This window comes from Scomber scombrus, chromosome 6, assembly GCF_963691925.1.
Source record: "Scomber scombrus chromosome 6, fScoSco1.1, whole genome shotgun sequence".
Taxonomy (NCBI): Eukaryota; Metazoa; Chordata; class Actinopteri; order Scombriformes; family Scombridae; genus Scomber; species Scomber scombrus.
Genome location: NC_084975.1, coordinates 16,850,690 through 16,866,288, shown reverse-complemented (window position 1 = coordinate 16,866,288; position 15,599 = coordinate 16,850,690). Strand labels below are relative to the sequence as shown.

At 40.6% G+C, this 15,599-nt stretch overlaps 2 protein-coding genes across 2 annotated transcripts in view; one reads left to right on the top strand and one right to left on the bottom strand.

Annotated features, from left to right (window-relative positions):
* Positions 1-7,031, top strand: part of wash1 (WAS protein family homolog 1) — an 8,085-nt gene extending 1,054 nt beyond the window's left edge. Inside the window, exons 2-11 of the mRNA XM_062420973.1 lie at positions 852-992; positions 1,917-2,028; positions 2,181-2,327; positions 4,160-4,296; positions 4,400-4,535; positions 4,629-4,824; positions 4,925-5,089; positions 5,281-5,439; positions 5,943-6,014; positions 6,101-7,031. Of these exons, the coding sequence (XP_062276957.1) occupies positions 852-992; positions 1,917-2,028; positions 2,181-2,327; positions 4,160-4,296; positions 4,400-4,535; positions 4,629-4,824; positions 4,925-5,089; positions 5,281-5,439; positions 5,943-6,014; positions 6,101-6,243 (1,408 nt within the window). The 3' untranslated portion in view covers positions 6,244-7,031. The remainder of the gene's footprint in view (positions 1-851; positions 993-1,916; positions 2,029-2,180; positions 2,328-4,159; positions 4,297-4,399; positions 4,536-4,628; positions 4,825-4,924; positions 5,090-5,280; positions 5,440-5,942; positions 6,015-6,100) is intronic.
* Positions 7,032-7,270: 239 nt separating this feature from the next.
* ddx11 (DEAD/H (Asp-Glu-Ala-Asp/His) box helicase 11) lies at positions 7,271-15,599 on the bottom strand. Its single transcript, XM_062420972.1, has 27 exons — positions 15,519-15,599; positions 15,200-15,415; positions 15,006-15,092; positions 14,645-14,781; positions 14,493-14,550; positions 14,269-14,376; positions 13,211-13,298; positions 12,323-12,525; positions 12,051-12,125; positions 11,647-11,724; positions 11,513-11,559; positions 11,339-11,418; positions 11,158-11,199; positions 11,008-11,075; positions 10,875-10,913; positions 10,645-10,783; positions 10,319-10,453; positions 10,118-10,230; positions 9,968-10,040; positions 9,221-9,324; positions 8,954-9,103; positions 8,711-8,779; positions 8,493-8,593; positions 8,307-8,391; positions 7,722-7,797; positions 7,402-7,556; positions 7,271-7,303 (listed from the first exon to the last, which is right to left on the bottom strand). The coding sequence occupies exons 1-27, from the start codon at positions 15,582-15,584 to the stop codon at positions 7,271-7,273; spliced, it is 2,625 nt and encodes an 874-aa protein (XP_062276956.1). The 5' UTR covers positions 15,585-15,599.

The following is a 15,599-nucleotide window of genomic DNA, read 5'->3' as shown; positions in this document are numbered from 1 at the left end:
TGTCATGTGTGACAAAGAAAAGTATCGAATTCTCATCAAATTTGAGAAACCTGCAAATTTGCTTTAAGGGTCTTTGCAGGATTTTTGGGTTGGTGTTTGTAAACGAATATCATTTAAAGTTAAGAGCGAGAGAGAGCAGTGCTAGAGAGTGAATGAAAACAGCGAGCGGCACTGGCGGGAACAAAGTAGTGAATCAGATCAATAAAACTTCTGAGGAGCACAAATAAACACGCCCACACCTCTGTACAGTCCTGCAGGAAAGTGCTGCATAGCTGGATTTTGTGTGAATGCTGTGGCGTCTCTGCTCTGCTTGTGTGTAGCTCAGCCCCGCCCACGGTCAAGCAGACAAAGAGACCTGCAGCTCTTTATACATCCATGACACAGAGACAGAGACAGAGAGCAGAGGAGAGGGGAGAGATGACTACAGCAATGTCACCTGGTCGCTACTCTATATATATGCTGTCATTTGCTGGGGCCTAAACACCCACTGCTCAAAGGTTGATGCCCAGAAACATGCAGAACACGGGGAAAAAAAAAAAAAGGCAGATGGCAGGTCTCTGCAGATACATACACAGCAAACACACTTCTAGTGGGTCATAAGTGATGACTGAGAGGGATTACTTTTGTCTATACATTGTTTTGCAGGAAAATCCTGTGTAGCATACCTTTTGAAACAACTGACAATCAATTATTTGATTATCAAAAGTGTTGCTTTTTCATTTTTCATCCAATGATCAATGGACTAATGGGCTGTTTAGTATTAACAATGAACTTCCATGTTTAACATCAGAGTTTGTCTTTGCACAGCCTTGATCTTGATGTAAATTTTGCTCTGTATTGCTGCTTTACAGGATGACCCAGAAGCACTGCCTGGAGGGCCAGGTGTATTCAGTGCCTCTCATCCAGCCAGACCTGAGGAGAGAGGAGGCTGTTAATCAGATAGCAGATGCGCTACTCTACTTGGAGACCATCTCTACAGACATCTTCAGAAGGTAAGCCCAGCACACGCACCATCTAGAGGTGGAATCTATGAAGAAAATCAAAGCTTCTGAAGCAGTGTGATTGTTTTCTCTTACCATGCAAATTACTTCAAGATTTGCTATCTTTCATATTTGGCATTTACGGTGGTTTATTATTAACATGATGCATCCATACATAGTGCTAAGAGGTTAAGTTGGTTGATAAAATTAAACAAGATATCTGTTATTGTGACAGTCAGTTAAAAGTTTAAGTTAATTAACAAGTGAATGCATCAATCTACTGGCTACATCTTCACAAGTTATGATTTTTCTTACATTTCTCAGCATCTTTGATTGTAATCATTTTGGGCTATGGTATCTCCCAGTAGCTTCAACATTTGTCATTATTTTAGACATTTTACTGAATATTTAATGGGAAAAATAACTGAGAGATTAATCAAGTTTGAAATTAATAGTGAAGGTATAGATGTAACAGTTATTTTCTCCATCTATTAATGTTCTATATTGTCCTGCAGCCTATCCTGGGTTGTACTGACGGTTCAGTGGTGAACACCTGGGTCAGGTAATAAGTCTGTCACAGGGCTGTTGTCATTACATCAGCAGAAGTGTCTCCAGAAACTGAAAACACTGACATTTTGAAAATAATTAGAGTCCATACAAACCCTTGAAAGATCATGTCACTAATTAGATGATCAGTATTAATTAATCAGTGGAATGCGGCTGCCAAAGCCGCAGTGTCATACTTGCACATCATCTTTTTGAAATGGAATAATTACTTTATCAATTCATTCATAGTTTCAGCACCCTGCGTAGTGTCTGAAGTTTCACACTTCTCTACATTGTTGTGTGAAATATGGTCTCAGTCATATTTTCCTCTGTATGAGGACGTGTGTATGTCCCTATTGATCATGGCGTGGATATGTGTGTTTCTTTCAGGGTGTCTGAGAGTGTAGAGAAGAACCGCCGCCAGCTGCAGACCGTCACTGACCGGATCAAACTAGCTCAGGCCCGTGTCGACAAGATCAAAGGCAGCAAGAAGGCCACCAAGGTTACACAGCACCTTTGCTTTAGATGGCAGTTTTACATATTGCAGCCATGAAACACAATAAAGACCAAAGGGCGAAAAGATAACAAACATTAATGAAAAAAATATTTATCCCTGTGTTGGTCAGTTGTGTCAGCTATTATCTGTGTTTCTAGGTTTTCTCCAGTGCCAAGTATCCTGCCCCAGACCGACTCCAGGACTACTCATCTATCTTTTCTGGAGCTACAGACCCCACCTTACAGACACGCCCTCGACATAGGATACAGAACAAACTTCGACCCTTTGATGAGAAGGCCTTACAGGTGAGATTAAAGGTGTGATGTGAACTCCTATGACCCCTCCCAAGAGTTGAAACAGTCAGAACCTGGTCCACTGTTACATGCCCAGAACAGAATCTACCTTGCTCTCCTCCTAAAGTATGAGGCCTTGAAGTATGAGGTGGGTGATACATCAGTATTGGGAATATTTATTTAAAGATGAGACCCACCATCTGCCAGCCCATTCTCACTGTGGCATCCACAGTGAGGCAGGTGTTTCCTGAAGTGTTGTGATGAAAGCTGATACAATCAGCTTAAATGAGCCTGGGTTCATCCATAGGTACAGGATGAAGACTTCAGATATCAAGAAGGAGCTGGAAGTGGAAATGCTTCTCCCTCATGTTGAATAGGTTGAGGTGAATGCCACATCTGATCATGATGTTGCCAGACTCTTCCATGAGGAGGTATTACATATCCTGTCTGGCCTGAGATTACCTGATCCTGCAGTAACAAGTGGGATGACGTAGCAGGAAAGGACATCTGGGCGACTTTGCTCAGCTTGCTACCCGTCTTTTCCCACAAAATATTATATTTACTCCTCACAGAATTCAATCATAGGGAATCAGACTAGGATTAAACTGTTTTTGAAGAAGCTTTCTTGTTTATAAGAGCTATTTTATTATGATAATTCTTTGGATCAAATATTGTTTAAATATAAATAAAATACTGTTCTTTGAATGTGAAGAAAAACCTGCACACTGCTGTAGTATTTGCAAATAATCATGTTATTTGTAGTATTGGAAATCAAATTTGGGTACAATATACAGCGATAGACATTCTTAGCTCTAAATATAACCTAAGTCTGTTTTAAGGTGTGCCTCACATTTTTGTGTTATTGTCGGCGCTTGCTCTGCGCCGCTGTTTTCGTTGTTCTGCAGCTAAACTCTTTCTTAGATGAACAGCTGTTGGCTCGTGATTAGTAGCACACATGTTGATACACCGCTTATCACTCAACCTGCTCTAATGAGCTTTCATTCGCATCAGTCTCAGTTACGTCAAATACCAATTGGCATCCAGTTAATCAAATGTTACATAGCACATGCTGTAATAGGCACCGTGACATTTGCACTAAAATATTCTGTTTTTTTAATACAGAATATTTATCAGAACAGGCAGGTCCAAAGATCTGGCAGGGGTGCAGAGCAGATCTTTTTATTGGATTAACTTGTTTTGTTTTGTTTTTTTAATCCAAATTTGATGCTTGGTTAGGAAGTGAGGGGGTGAACACAACATAGGCATGTAAAAAAAATGCGTCACAGTCAGATCCACAGATGCAAGATGCAGCTGAATTAGTCACAAACCGTTCATTCAGTAGATAGGGTGATACATGCTGTGTGTGTGGGGGTATCTGTCACTGGACAGTGAGAACAGACTGTAAATGTGTGCTAGTGTTATTTTTTTCCTGAAGAACTTTGTGTGTGTGTGTGTGTGTGTGTGCTCAGCTCAACACAAGCTCTTGCATTATTTATAGTGACCGCCACAGTTTTTTTCCCTCACCATCTTAAGAAACTTTACAGAAACAGGCATATTTTCTGCTGTGTGTGCTCGGCCTCGCAAGTGTGTAGTTGTGTGTATATTTGTCAGAGAGAGAGAAAAAATGGAAACACTTCTGGCAATTTTCACTGGTGCAGAAATGCATTATTCAATATCCCCCAGAAGCAAAGTCCCTAACCATTTAATTCAGTATTGCAGTGTTTGTGCGTGCGCCTCCGTGCACAGGAGCACTTTGGTGGCATTTGTGATTTGTGTTATTCTGGATTAAGCTGACATTTTACAGATCTTCCTTTTACTCCTGGGTCTGCCTGTCTTCCTTTCAGGAGAAGTTAATGTATTTCCCAGTGTGTGTGAGCAATAAGAAGAAGTCTGAAGATGAGACAGAAGAGGGGTTGGGCAGTCTGCCACGCAACATCTCCTCTGTCAGCTCCTTGTTGCTTTTTAACACCACCGAGAACCTGTGAGTCCAAACACAAATATACATACAAATAGATACAAATGCTAACTATAAACACTAAAAAATGGTATTAAAGTATTTGTCTTCGGCTTTGTGTCTGTTAAAGATATAAGAAATATGTGTTCCTTGATCCTCTGGCGGGAGCCGTGACAAAAACACACACAACACTAGAGACGGAAAAAGAAGAGAAACCATTTGATGCACCATTGTCCATTACAAAGAGAGAACAGCTGGATAGACAGGTACGACAATATTTTATAAATGTGGACTATTTGCTTGATTTTTAAAATGTCAAATTGGTACTAAGGACACATTGTTATATCACTCTTTAACAGACAGCAGAGAGCTATTTCTACGTGCCAGATCTGGGTCAGGTGCCTGAGATAGATGTGCCATCCTACCTGCCAGACCTGCCAGGTATTGCAGATGACCTGTCTTATAGTGCAGACCTGGGGCCTGGCTTCGCGCCATCAGGACCAACACACAACATCCCTGAGCTGCCATCTTTCTCTGAGGAGAGCAGCATACCAGGTACAAACATGCACACCATCTCATTTTGACTGTGTGGTTATATTAGGGATTGGTAATATGTTTGTTAGCTGATGTGGACTTTTTAATTTCTTTGTTACAGGATCTCAGCTCCAACCTAATGCTCCACCTCCCCCGCCGCCTCCCCCTCCTCCTCCTGAGCCCACCCTCGCTCCAGCCACTCCTGCAGGAGCTCCCCCTCCTCCACCTCCTCCACCACCTCCTCCTGCAGAAAGCACCTCAGAAGCCTCTAAAGTGCCAAGCTCAGGTTTGTCACATGCATGCAATTCAAAATCTTAGTCTTGGAAGAATATGATCAAGACACATGGTCTAAAAGTTCTTCCACACGCAATTTTAAAAAAACCTATTCACTTTAGATGTACCTATTTGATATTAATGGGCTCAAACTCAAATTACACTGCCACTCCTGATTCCTTAAATTGTCTCTTTTGAATGCAGGCCCTGTGTCTGGTGCTCCCAGCGATGTGGTTCAACCGTCAGATGGCCGAGCCAGTCTCCTGGAGTCCATCCGTAACGCCGGAGGCATCGGCAAAGCCCAGTTACGCAACGTGAAAGAGCGCAAGTTGGAGAAGAAGAAACAGAAGGAGCAAGAGCAAGGTGTTGAGATTGTTTGAGTAGGGATGTGGTTCTGCTCATGTTTTATTTAGCCGCTGCGAGATGCAGCTGTAACAATGATTAAAAAAAGTCATGCAATCAAAGCAGAGCGTGACCAGTTCCTCGTTAGCATTCACCCGTACATTAATGCAAAGTGTCACACTGCACGTCAGGGCGAGTGTTTTGTGCGCATCTCTCGTTATAGGGCTGCTCATGACATTTTGACCTTATGAACCCCATTATAAGAGTGACTTGGTTACAGTCGTATTTCTAATTAATAGTACTGTAGATACTCGTCATAATTTCTGGTTGGCTGGCCAGGTCACGACCTAGCATATCATATCTGTAGAGAGCTGCTTAAGTAGATAAAATGGCTTGTAATTATGTGCTCCACTTTGAAGCCCACCTACGGGGGAATGAGTGAAACCATTTCACTGCTCCAATTACAAAAATGTAAAAACACTGATTACATGATTAATTAGTAACTGCTTGTTTTTGCCTGTCAGCTGTGGGAGCGGCTTCTAGCGGTGGAGACTTCATGTCTGATCTCTTCAATAAGCTTGCCATGCGCAGGAAAGGTGAGCTCTTGTGTCAAGTGAGATAAAGAACATTGACGCAGGCGATTGGAAGTGCATACAGTAAATAATGTGTCTCTTCTCTGTAGGCATCTCTGGTAAAGGTCCAGCAGGTGGGGAGTCAGGGGAAGTTCCTGCTGGTACCGGCGGAGCATTTGCCAGGATGTCAGACGTCATCCCACCACTTCCTGCTCCACACCCAACAACAGACGACGACGACTGGGAGGCATAACACAATGAATGACGAACACTGAAAGCACTGATAATTGAAGCATTTGATAGTCTCGGGTTATTTTGTGTACAAAGGACTTAAATTTTTTTCCTCCAGATGACTCAACAAGAATATTATAAAAAAGTATTAAGTTCTCCTGCTGACAGAAGCTGTTAGTGTAAAATGGGCAATAATTGGCCTCATTATGCCAATGAGTGCAGTGGTTTGTCTAAAGCAGTTGAAGAAAACATCACTGAAACGGAAATGATGAAACAATTTATTGATTGCATATTCATTGTGAAGCATATTTTCATCTAATTAAACTAGCAGTTATTCAAACCATAACTTAGATCAAGGAACCGTCTCACTAACATCTTTCTATTAAATAAAGCAATCCTTGCATTACATAACACTTCATGTCGAGCGCTTTAAATATTTAAGATTTCAGTCACATGGACGGCAGTGATGTGCTTGATATCTGCGCAGGAGCTGTTTCAGTAATCCATTTCAACATGCTGAATTTAAAAACGTTTTTCTTTGTCTCCTGCAACATGTTCCAGACTGAATTTGCAGATATCCCAGCAATACATCCTCATTTAGCCTTTGTCTTCATTGTGCCATCAAACACTTATGTTCATTCTTCTCTGAATAATCTCAACTTGTCTAAACAAGAGATGTTAGCAGGTCAAAGCATACCACAAGACAGACTAAATCTAAACATTGAAATGTAAAATAAAGCAATGAAGCACTGAAAACTGAAAAACTGCCTCCCTGGATGATTGCTGAGCTGAGCCTGGAGCAGTCAGGTCTGCAAAATGTTGAAGAACGTAAACATAAAGCAGCTTACAAGAACTGTGGCAATCTTGTGATAAGAAACTTATTACAGAGGCCATCTAATTATCTTTCAGTATTTTTATTAGAACACATTCAGTTTTTTCAGGCTCCTAAAATAGCAGCTGCTGTTACACTCAAGTTTTCCCAAACTTCTCCCACACTTATTATAAAGCAGAGTACTTAAAAGTGTCAGTTGAGCCCAGTGGGAATGAAGCTACACCTGCTTTTGCTTTTTCTCCAGGAAGAACTGAAACAAAAGAGGATACACAGACATGACGTGGATGAGATGAAAGTTCGAATCATGAAACTGACTTGAATGTGTGTGTATGTGTACTCGCTTCTCACCTTCCGCAAGGCAGCGAAAGCGGGGCCGAAACTTTGATGGGTGCTAGTGCGATCTTTGATCCACGTAGGAAGTTTAGAGAGTGTAGCAGGTCGAGAGTACCGCCTGTCACACAGCACAATGGAGGAATAGTCGCCACGGTGACGGATAGCTCTTCCTTTGGACAGAGGAGATCAAATACATATTAAAGGATAGATTCACAATTTTTCAAGCCTGGAAACAATTCAGGTGCCTATATAGACACTGAAAGAGGATTTGCTGATCATATTATCTAACTACCTCTGAAATTAGCATTTTTCTATTGTGACTATCTTATCATTACCTATGGACTGATTGACAGCCTTCATGCAGAGGTTTTCTATTAGTGCTTGTCCAGGGCTCTTTCCTCCACTGTGAGACTGAAAAACAAACAAAACTGATAAGCTTCATATCAGCACTGTTCTTGTATGTGCTTTGGAATTGGCAATAGCTATTTTCTATGCTTTTCTTACTGTCAACAAATCTCATGTGCAGAGCAAACCAACAATGGAGTGATCCTTCTTAGAAGTATTGTGCATTTATCTAAAGCCTGATAAATCTTTTTCCTCTGTTCCGACTTGCTCTGTTGTTATCGCTGTTATTCCTCTGGAGCCATTTTTAAACAGAAAAACATGACCATACTCTTTGTAGCAAAAGAAAATGTCACCCATTGCAGCAGTGTGGCTCACTGACGTGTTTATTATAATTTTGGACGACAACAAAAACTTACAGCACAGAGGAATACAATGTATCAGGCTTTGGATACACACAGTACTTGTAAGTAGGATCAATTCATTGTTGGTTTGACTCTGCACATGAGATAAGTTGACAATAAGAAAAATATAGAAAATTACCACATTTATCCTTTAAGGGCAGTAAGGAGTCTGACCAGGTGTTTGTCCAGATAAGTCATCTTTTCCAGCAGCTCTGGGGATTTGATGTTGGGATATGGCATTCCCACCATCACCACACACCTGTATCACATTTGCAACAGAATATAACATTTTAGTCATACAGTACTTTATATACACTTAATCTATTAAATAGCTGTTGAATGCCCATGAATTGTACATACCTGCCCAGGTCATCAGAGAAATTGATGCCCTCACTCATCTTTCCTCCCACCACAGAGAAAAGCAACGCTCCTGTGAGTCCGCCACCGTCCAGAACACACCTCTGATGACAAAATACAAAGAGACGACCAATGGCTGTCAGTCATACAGACGTCAATCCCAATCACTATTTTACCCATGTTGGTGATAAAGGTCAATGTGTCAGTGGTGACAGTTTTACCTGGATACATCGGGAGAACTCGTTCAACACCTGCTCTACTTGACTGGCCTTCTTTGGCTCCTGGAAGATCTGAGGAGACAATTAGGATACCTAGTATCTGTGAGAATTGTCCATATCAAAATGATTTTCTAAACACTACCTGTGAGTTAAGTCATGATTGAAAAGGCTTTCTAGGTTTTAAAGGGTTAAAAGGATCATATCAGTGGTTTTGCATTTGTAAAAGAAATTGTGTAGCTCATGCACCTTCTTCTTGTTAGCCAGACGAGTCAGAGTCCCGCTGGCCTCCCAATGGGAAACAATACGCCTCGAGTACTCATAAGAAGGGAAGAAGCACACGACACCGCCCGGTACCACGTTACAAATGTTGGAGAGGATGCGGCCTGTCTCATCCATCTGTCAGCAAACACACACAAATGTGCAAAGATGGTTGTGCAAATAACATATGCAGAAAATTAAAAAAATATTACAGTAAGACGTTAATAAAACAGTGTGAATATGTATGTCTGTTACCATGCGTGGAGAGTCTCGGTTTTGGAAAGTAAATTCCAGCTCCTGACCAGATGGACCGCTGCACAGGACGATGGGAAGGATGTTCTCAGGAGGAATTACATGACCTAAAGTTACAAGGCAAACATATATAACAATACAAACATAATGTATATATCAATTTATATATCCCATAAACCAAACTATTCTGTCAGCACATATACACATACTAAAATGTGCAACATTCTTAGGCACATATGCAACCTTCTTGCCTATAAATGATAAAAATGTTAGTTATAACCAAATTTGACTCAGATCTTGTGAGTCTGAGGATTGTCCAAGTGGCGTATAACAATCTGCCTACTTCAAAGATGTGAAGAAAGACAGAACCTTATAATATGATCATTTGAGGCAGATGAAGAATAAATTCAGGGTTTAGTTAAGAAAATGTCTTGTATATGCTTTTCCTCTGTAGACTTTTTATCATCTCTTCTTGGTCAGTTCAAATATAATCTGACACTTCCATCAATTGAACCAGGTGTACGTTGATGACATGATTCTTATGTCTAGTCAGACTGAGCACTTAACCCAGCAGAAAATGAGTCATCACACTATAACGTGGCTACTATTGCAGTTTTTGAAAAGGATTGTTTATCAAAATGTCCCACAAACAGAAATATTGATAAGCACATCACTAACAGAGTGCCTTATAAAAACAGCAAAGCGGAACTCCACACGAGTCCTGCGGTGTTATAAAAATGGGCCACTCACCACAGGAAAACTCAGTGATGCGCTCCTGTCCCACTCCGGCAGAAAACAGTAGCTCTTGTTTGAAGTCTGAAACCTACATACAGCATCTTTTTCAGTAAAACTTCCACAGCAACAACTTTGTTTACTTCTTGTGTATTTAAAATAACTCACGGGCTGCATGGTTCCTCCAGCAATGATGACTGCTCTGCACTCCTTCAACACTTGGGCAAAGTGGACTGCCGGGTTCAACATAAGGAACTTGACACTGCTCTCTGATAAAGTACCTGCACATGGAAATGTGACAAAATGATACTTTACGGATACACTTTCATTTATTTATTGTTGTTTATTTATGTTGTGTTAAAATGCTACCTTGTCTGTGCAACACCACTCTTCCGTCAGCATTGCTGTTGGTGAGAGACATGAAGAACCCCTCCACCTGCATCATCGGAGACACGGAGAGCACTTTCTCTGCCTCTACAGCCCCCTGCTGGTCCTCTGAAGAAACTGCACACAGAGGGCAGGAAGAAAAGGTAAATCACTTAAACTGAAAATTCAACATAATGAGATTTTTCTCTTTAAAAGAATACAATCCAGTTTCCTTCTATAAATAATGTCATGCTGCTAACGTAATTCAACATCCTCCATAATGTGCTTTTTAATATGTACAGTCAGTGACATAACATTTGAGCTCGGACCTGTTGCACGACTCTGGTTGCTCTGTAGTGTTTGAAGATAGCGGTTTAAGCCCTCTGTGCGTCGGTTCTCCTTGTTGGAGCTGCTCTGAGTGTGCACACTCACACCTGAACCTGCGTACTTCTCCACAAAACTACCCAACTGCAAGATGACACGTGAAGTACAGATTTGATCTCACAGTGCAGATCATATGGAAGTCAGAAAATCCTATGTAGACAAGCTCAATGCTTACTTTTCTGCTGATCATGCTCTTCTCAAAGTATTTCTGTAACTGAAGTGAGAATGACAGAAAGAAAAATGCAGTTTGTGGTGGCGGGGCTGACATAAATGTGAATTTTTAAGAACATTAAAACACTGACAACTACCTTAAACAAGTTGATGTTGTCGATCTGAGCCTTGAAGAGGAAGTTGTTAATCGTGAGCATCTCTGTTCCTGAATGAAAAAAAATGATTCTATTTTTTAGTTTTCAATTTACATTTAGTATTCGTGTGTGTTTATGTGTGTGTTGACTGACCTGCTTGTGTTGTCTGGCTTTGAGGATTCTGTCCCACTTTACCTGCAGGGGGAACATTTACACCATAATTGGAAATGTCAAACTGGCTGACTGCACTCTCAACCAGTTCCTCCTCCTAACTGTTATTGCAGACTGGAATTAATCAAAAGTCTAAAACTAATTTTAGCTCACATACACTCACCTCCAAGCACCCGCACAAGCCCCTCAATCACGAACAGAATCTGTTTTATGTACATCAGGTTCTTCGCCTTCAGCCGGCCCCTGATGTCACAGACATACAAACATCAAGAATGATGGCGGTTACATTATATTTAATTTGTGAGTGAGTGCAATAAGCGTGTCCGTGCATACTCACTTGAAGCGGTCAGCGTACTGGGTGAGCTGAGTGTGGGCACGGCAAAGCTGCAGAAGATTGAAGTTTTATCATATCACGAGCAACATGAGTGATTGAAATCTCAGTTCTGTAAACTGTAAAATGAATGTTTTTACCTGTGCTCCAGTGAGTTCTGCGCTGTGTATACAGGAGAGTGTGTCACTCAGATTGTGGGCTTCGTCTATTACCAACACCTGTTAACAAATCATGCCAAATGCCAAATCAATTACATTTATAATTCCTGAAACTGATTATCAAGTACCCAAATGATTTTGATTACATAATCACACTGGTCATATGGCTATATTTTTAAGAATTACAGCTGTATGTCACTGTGTGAGTGAATTTAAACTACTAAAGAGTGCTTTATTACTTGCATCAAAGGTAATACTGACAATATTTATATATATACAGTCGAAAGTTTGGACACACTTTCTCATTGATGTGAATGGGAAAGTGTGTCCAAACTTTTGACTGGTACTGTATATAAAGGAATAAATGATCAAAAAAACCGACCTACCTGTCCCTTCAGCTGAATCCCTGCTGCTTTTCTTGTAGCTTCATGAAGCACCATCTGATAGGGCAACACCACCAACTACACAAACACAAAACACACAGATTAACACTGAAACTTCAATTTACTTGGAAAAAAGGGAATAAATTAATATAAACATTGTGAGCAAGAGACTTATTTTCTCCCTCTGGTAAAAAAAATCAAGCAGTGCCAGCGCAGAACATCACAAAGTTTTGAGACTCAGGGATGAAAGAACAGTACAAAGACTACTGCGTTACCTGTGCAGGGGGAATAGCGAGACGTGAGGCATAGTAAGGACATGAATGCTTCTCCCTGCCAAGCTTCAGGAGCTGCTCTATATCGTGCACGGTCCCCAGAACATCATCCCTCATCTGCTGTAGTGCTGAGGCCTTATTATAGGGACACACAGCCTTTGCATGACCTCGCTTACGCTTCACACCCTCCTCATGATGCTGTTTTTCTGAAAAATGGAACAACAGGCAGAGTTGCAAGCATAAATTGGTTTTATTTTATGGTTTAAATTTGCCTTTTAAAAGGCACTTGCCTACAAAATAATACCCAAGTGTTCCATATCAAAATGTTCAAAACAAGCTCAGCTTTCTCACATATGAGGCTCAATTTTGACCTTCAGCACTGTGTAAAGATGTCATTTGGCCCAAAAGCTGAATGTTTGAATTCCAACTTCATAAATTCTTCATATGTCATATGAACATACCTTTACTCATGTGGACAAATTGTTTTGGGACTTGAAATGGGGTGACCAAAGTCTCTCAAATGTCTAAAATTACATTTTGTCATCGTTTAGTTTAAGTGTTGTCTGTCATTCTTCTTTCACCAAATGAGGTCTTATTTTTGTTCTTTCTAGAATTCAATTTTAAATCACTGTAATAGCAATATTATTCAACATTTTTATGATGGCATTTACATTGAATTATTATGTTATTGTGAGTAATTTATTGTTATTTCTGCCTATATTGGCCAGGACACGCTTAAAAAAGAGGTAATCTCAATGAGGCTTTCATGGTAAGTAAAGGTTAAATAAAATATTAAAAGAAATACAAATCTCTTACTCTAGCTTACGGCTGGCCTGAAATGTATTTTGTTAAGATCAGTAGTTCTGGCGGTTGTGTGTGAGGCACTCTCACCATGTTTGTTTTTCTGCATCTCCATGCAGCGGTCATTAATGCGCTGAATGCTGCCCAGGCGCTGCACCTCCTCATTGACACAAAGATTCTGCAGAATACACAACTTAGTGTTTACTGGACAAACAGCATCAGAAGTAATAGTTAACAATGATGTTTTACTGAGTCAATACAATCGTTTCTGTGCATCCCCAAGTCTGTAATATTGAAATATGGATGTAATATACTGTTATTAAACACCCAGCATTTGAGCATGTTGACTCAATATGAAGCCATTGGGAAAGAAAATATATAAATTACTTGAGAAATGTTGGAACTTGTTTGTTTTTTTAAATGACTTGACTTCTGCTAGGAAACAGACCTGAACGTTCTGGATCATTCTGGGAGTCTGCAGCAAAAATAATACCACAAGTTTGTCTTGCAGCTGTTGCTAGCACTCCCTACATACTTTTACCATATCCAGGCGTTGACTGGCTGACTTCTTCAGTGCTACTTATTAGACTCTGAAAAACTACTTTTCCATCAAAACTGAAGACATTGCACATCATTTCTCCAGTATACCATGATTTATTCTCCACGTTTGTGTTTATTAGATACAGTGGAATATGAAAGCTTGACAATTAATATGTACTTATATTACATTTTTTTGTTGGAGCCCTTACTCAGCAGGTCTTATAGACGTAAATACATGCCAGTGGTGGAGGAAGCATTTAGACCCTTTACTCGTGTATAAATACTAATGTCACTTCAGTAATAGTATGCATTACCACATGTGACTGTTTTGAAGTCATTTACATAGGACTGCATCTAATGATTAGTGTTATTATAGTTCCAACTGCAGATTACTTTTTACTTTAATTAATAAGTTGATTGGTTGGTTATGTTAAATAATCAGAAAATAATGATAAATAACATAAACTGACACTCAAATCAAATTTAATGCCTTAATGCCTCTTTAATTTAAGATCATTTTAAGGATCCGTGGGGACCCTATTATAACCACTGTGGGTGATAAACTCAGCATTCAGTACAATCGTTTTTGTGTATGTGTGTACGCATACCTGCCGTGAGCCCAGCGTGACCAGGCTGATGTCCTTGCTGAAGGGGCTCTTCTGAACCTCGTGGACAAATTGGGCCAGCTGGGAGTGAGTGCGACTGCAGTAGTAAATCTGTGAATATTCAAAACCATGCTGATTCCCCTCTGTGTGGTTTATGACAATATCAAATGATTGGGACACGCATTTTTACAACTGTGATGTAAAATCTGTCTCTCTCATGCACACACCTTTGTGACATGTTCTTCCACCAGTTCATCATCCTCTTCCTCCTCAGCCCCGCAGAATCTGAGCATGTGAGCAAAACACACCCTGCTGTCATCGTCTGTTCGTTTCAAGTTCATGTTCAGGGATGGTTACATTTGACACCGCTGATCCTCACCTGCTCTTGGACTTTGACTCGTCATCGCTTTCATATTCTGCAATGACAAGCTCCTCATCTACGTCATCTCCTGGTGTCTCTGTTTTTTCCTCTTTGCTGAGCTGAAGCAACTTAAATGCCTCATCCTCTTCACAGCTCTACACACACACACACACACACACACACACACACACACACACACACACACACACACACACACACACACACACACACACACACACACACACACACACACACACACACACACACACACACACACACAAATCTTTTCAATCACTTGTTTGAATAAGACTGAATGAACTAAGACTGAATAATCAATTCCTGGAGGGACCTTCTAATTTGTACAGTGCAAATGGCTTACCTTTCTTTTCATTGCATACTTTAGTTGAGCGTTGTTTCTGATCATTTCTAATCGCTCCTCCCTCTTCTTTCTTTTAGATTCATCCTCCTATCACAGAAAAACATTCATTAAATGTTCTACAGGAAAGCTACACATGTGTAAAGCCAAGTTTTTTTAGGGGTAACGTCAAGATCACATCTAAGTCACACTCTCACCTTCAACTTTGACACCAAATCACGTTCTGCCTTTTTCTGAACAAAATCTGTGATCCAGTCAGGCTCTGCTGACGAGCTGGCGGTGGATGACTCAGCAACAGGGGAAGAAAGGACTGTCTCTCTTTCCTGCAGCAGAGCAACTGTCTCCTTTCTTCTCCTCTCCTCAAAGTCTGTGAGCCAGCTCAGCGCTCCACATATCAGACTCAGAGACTTGCCCTGGGTTAGAGGAAATATATGTTTAAAACACAAAATTTAACAACTTCTGCAGTGATTTCTCTCTGTCTCTCTCTCTCTCTCTCATTTTCATGCACAAACACACCGTTCCAGTTGGACTTTCAAAGATGCCGACTTTGCTCTGGTCTAGTGCACCGTACAGGGCCTGCATAAACTCCTCCTGGAT

Coding starts and splice junctions, on each gene's coding strand:
- ddx11 (XM_062420972.1), bottom strand. CDS start 15,584: ATGCAGGCCCTGTACGGTGCACTAGACCAGAGCAAAGTCGGCATCTTT. Junction 14,782..15,005: donor AGTATGCAATGAAAAGAAAG/GTAAGCCATTTG, acceptor GTGTGTGTGTAG/AGCTGTGAAGAGGATGAGGC. Junction 7,557..7,721: donor GGCTGTCAATCAGTCCATAG/GTAATGATAAGA, acceptor CTCTGTCCAAAG/GAAGAGCTATCCGTCACCGT.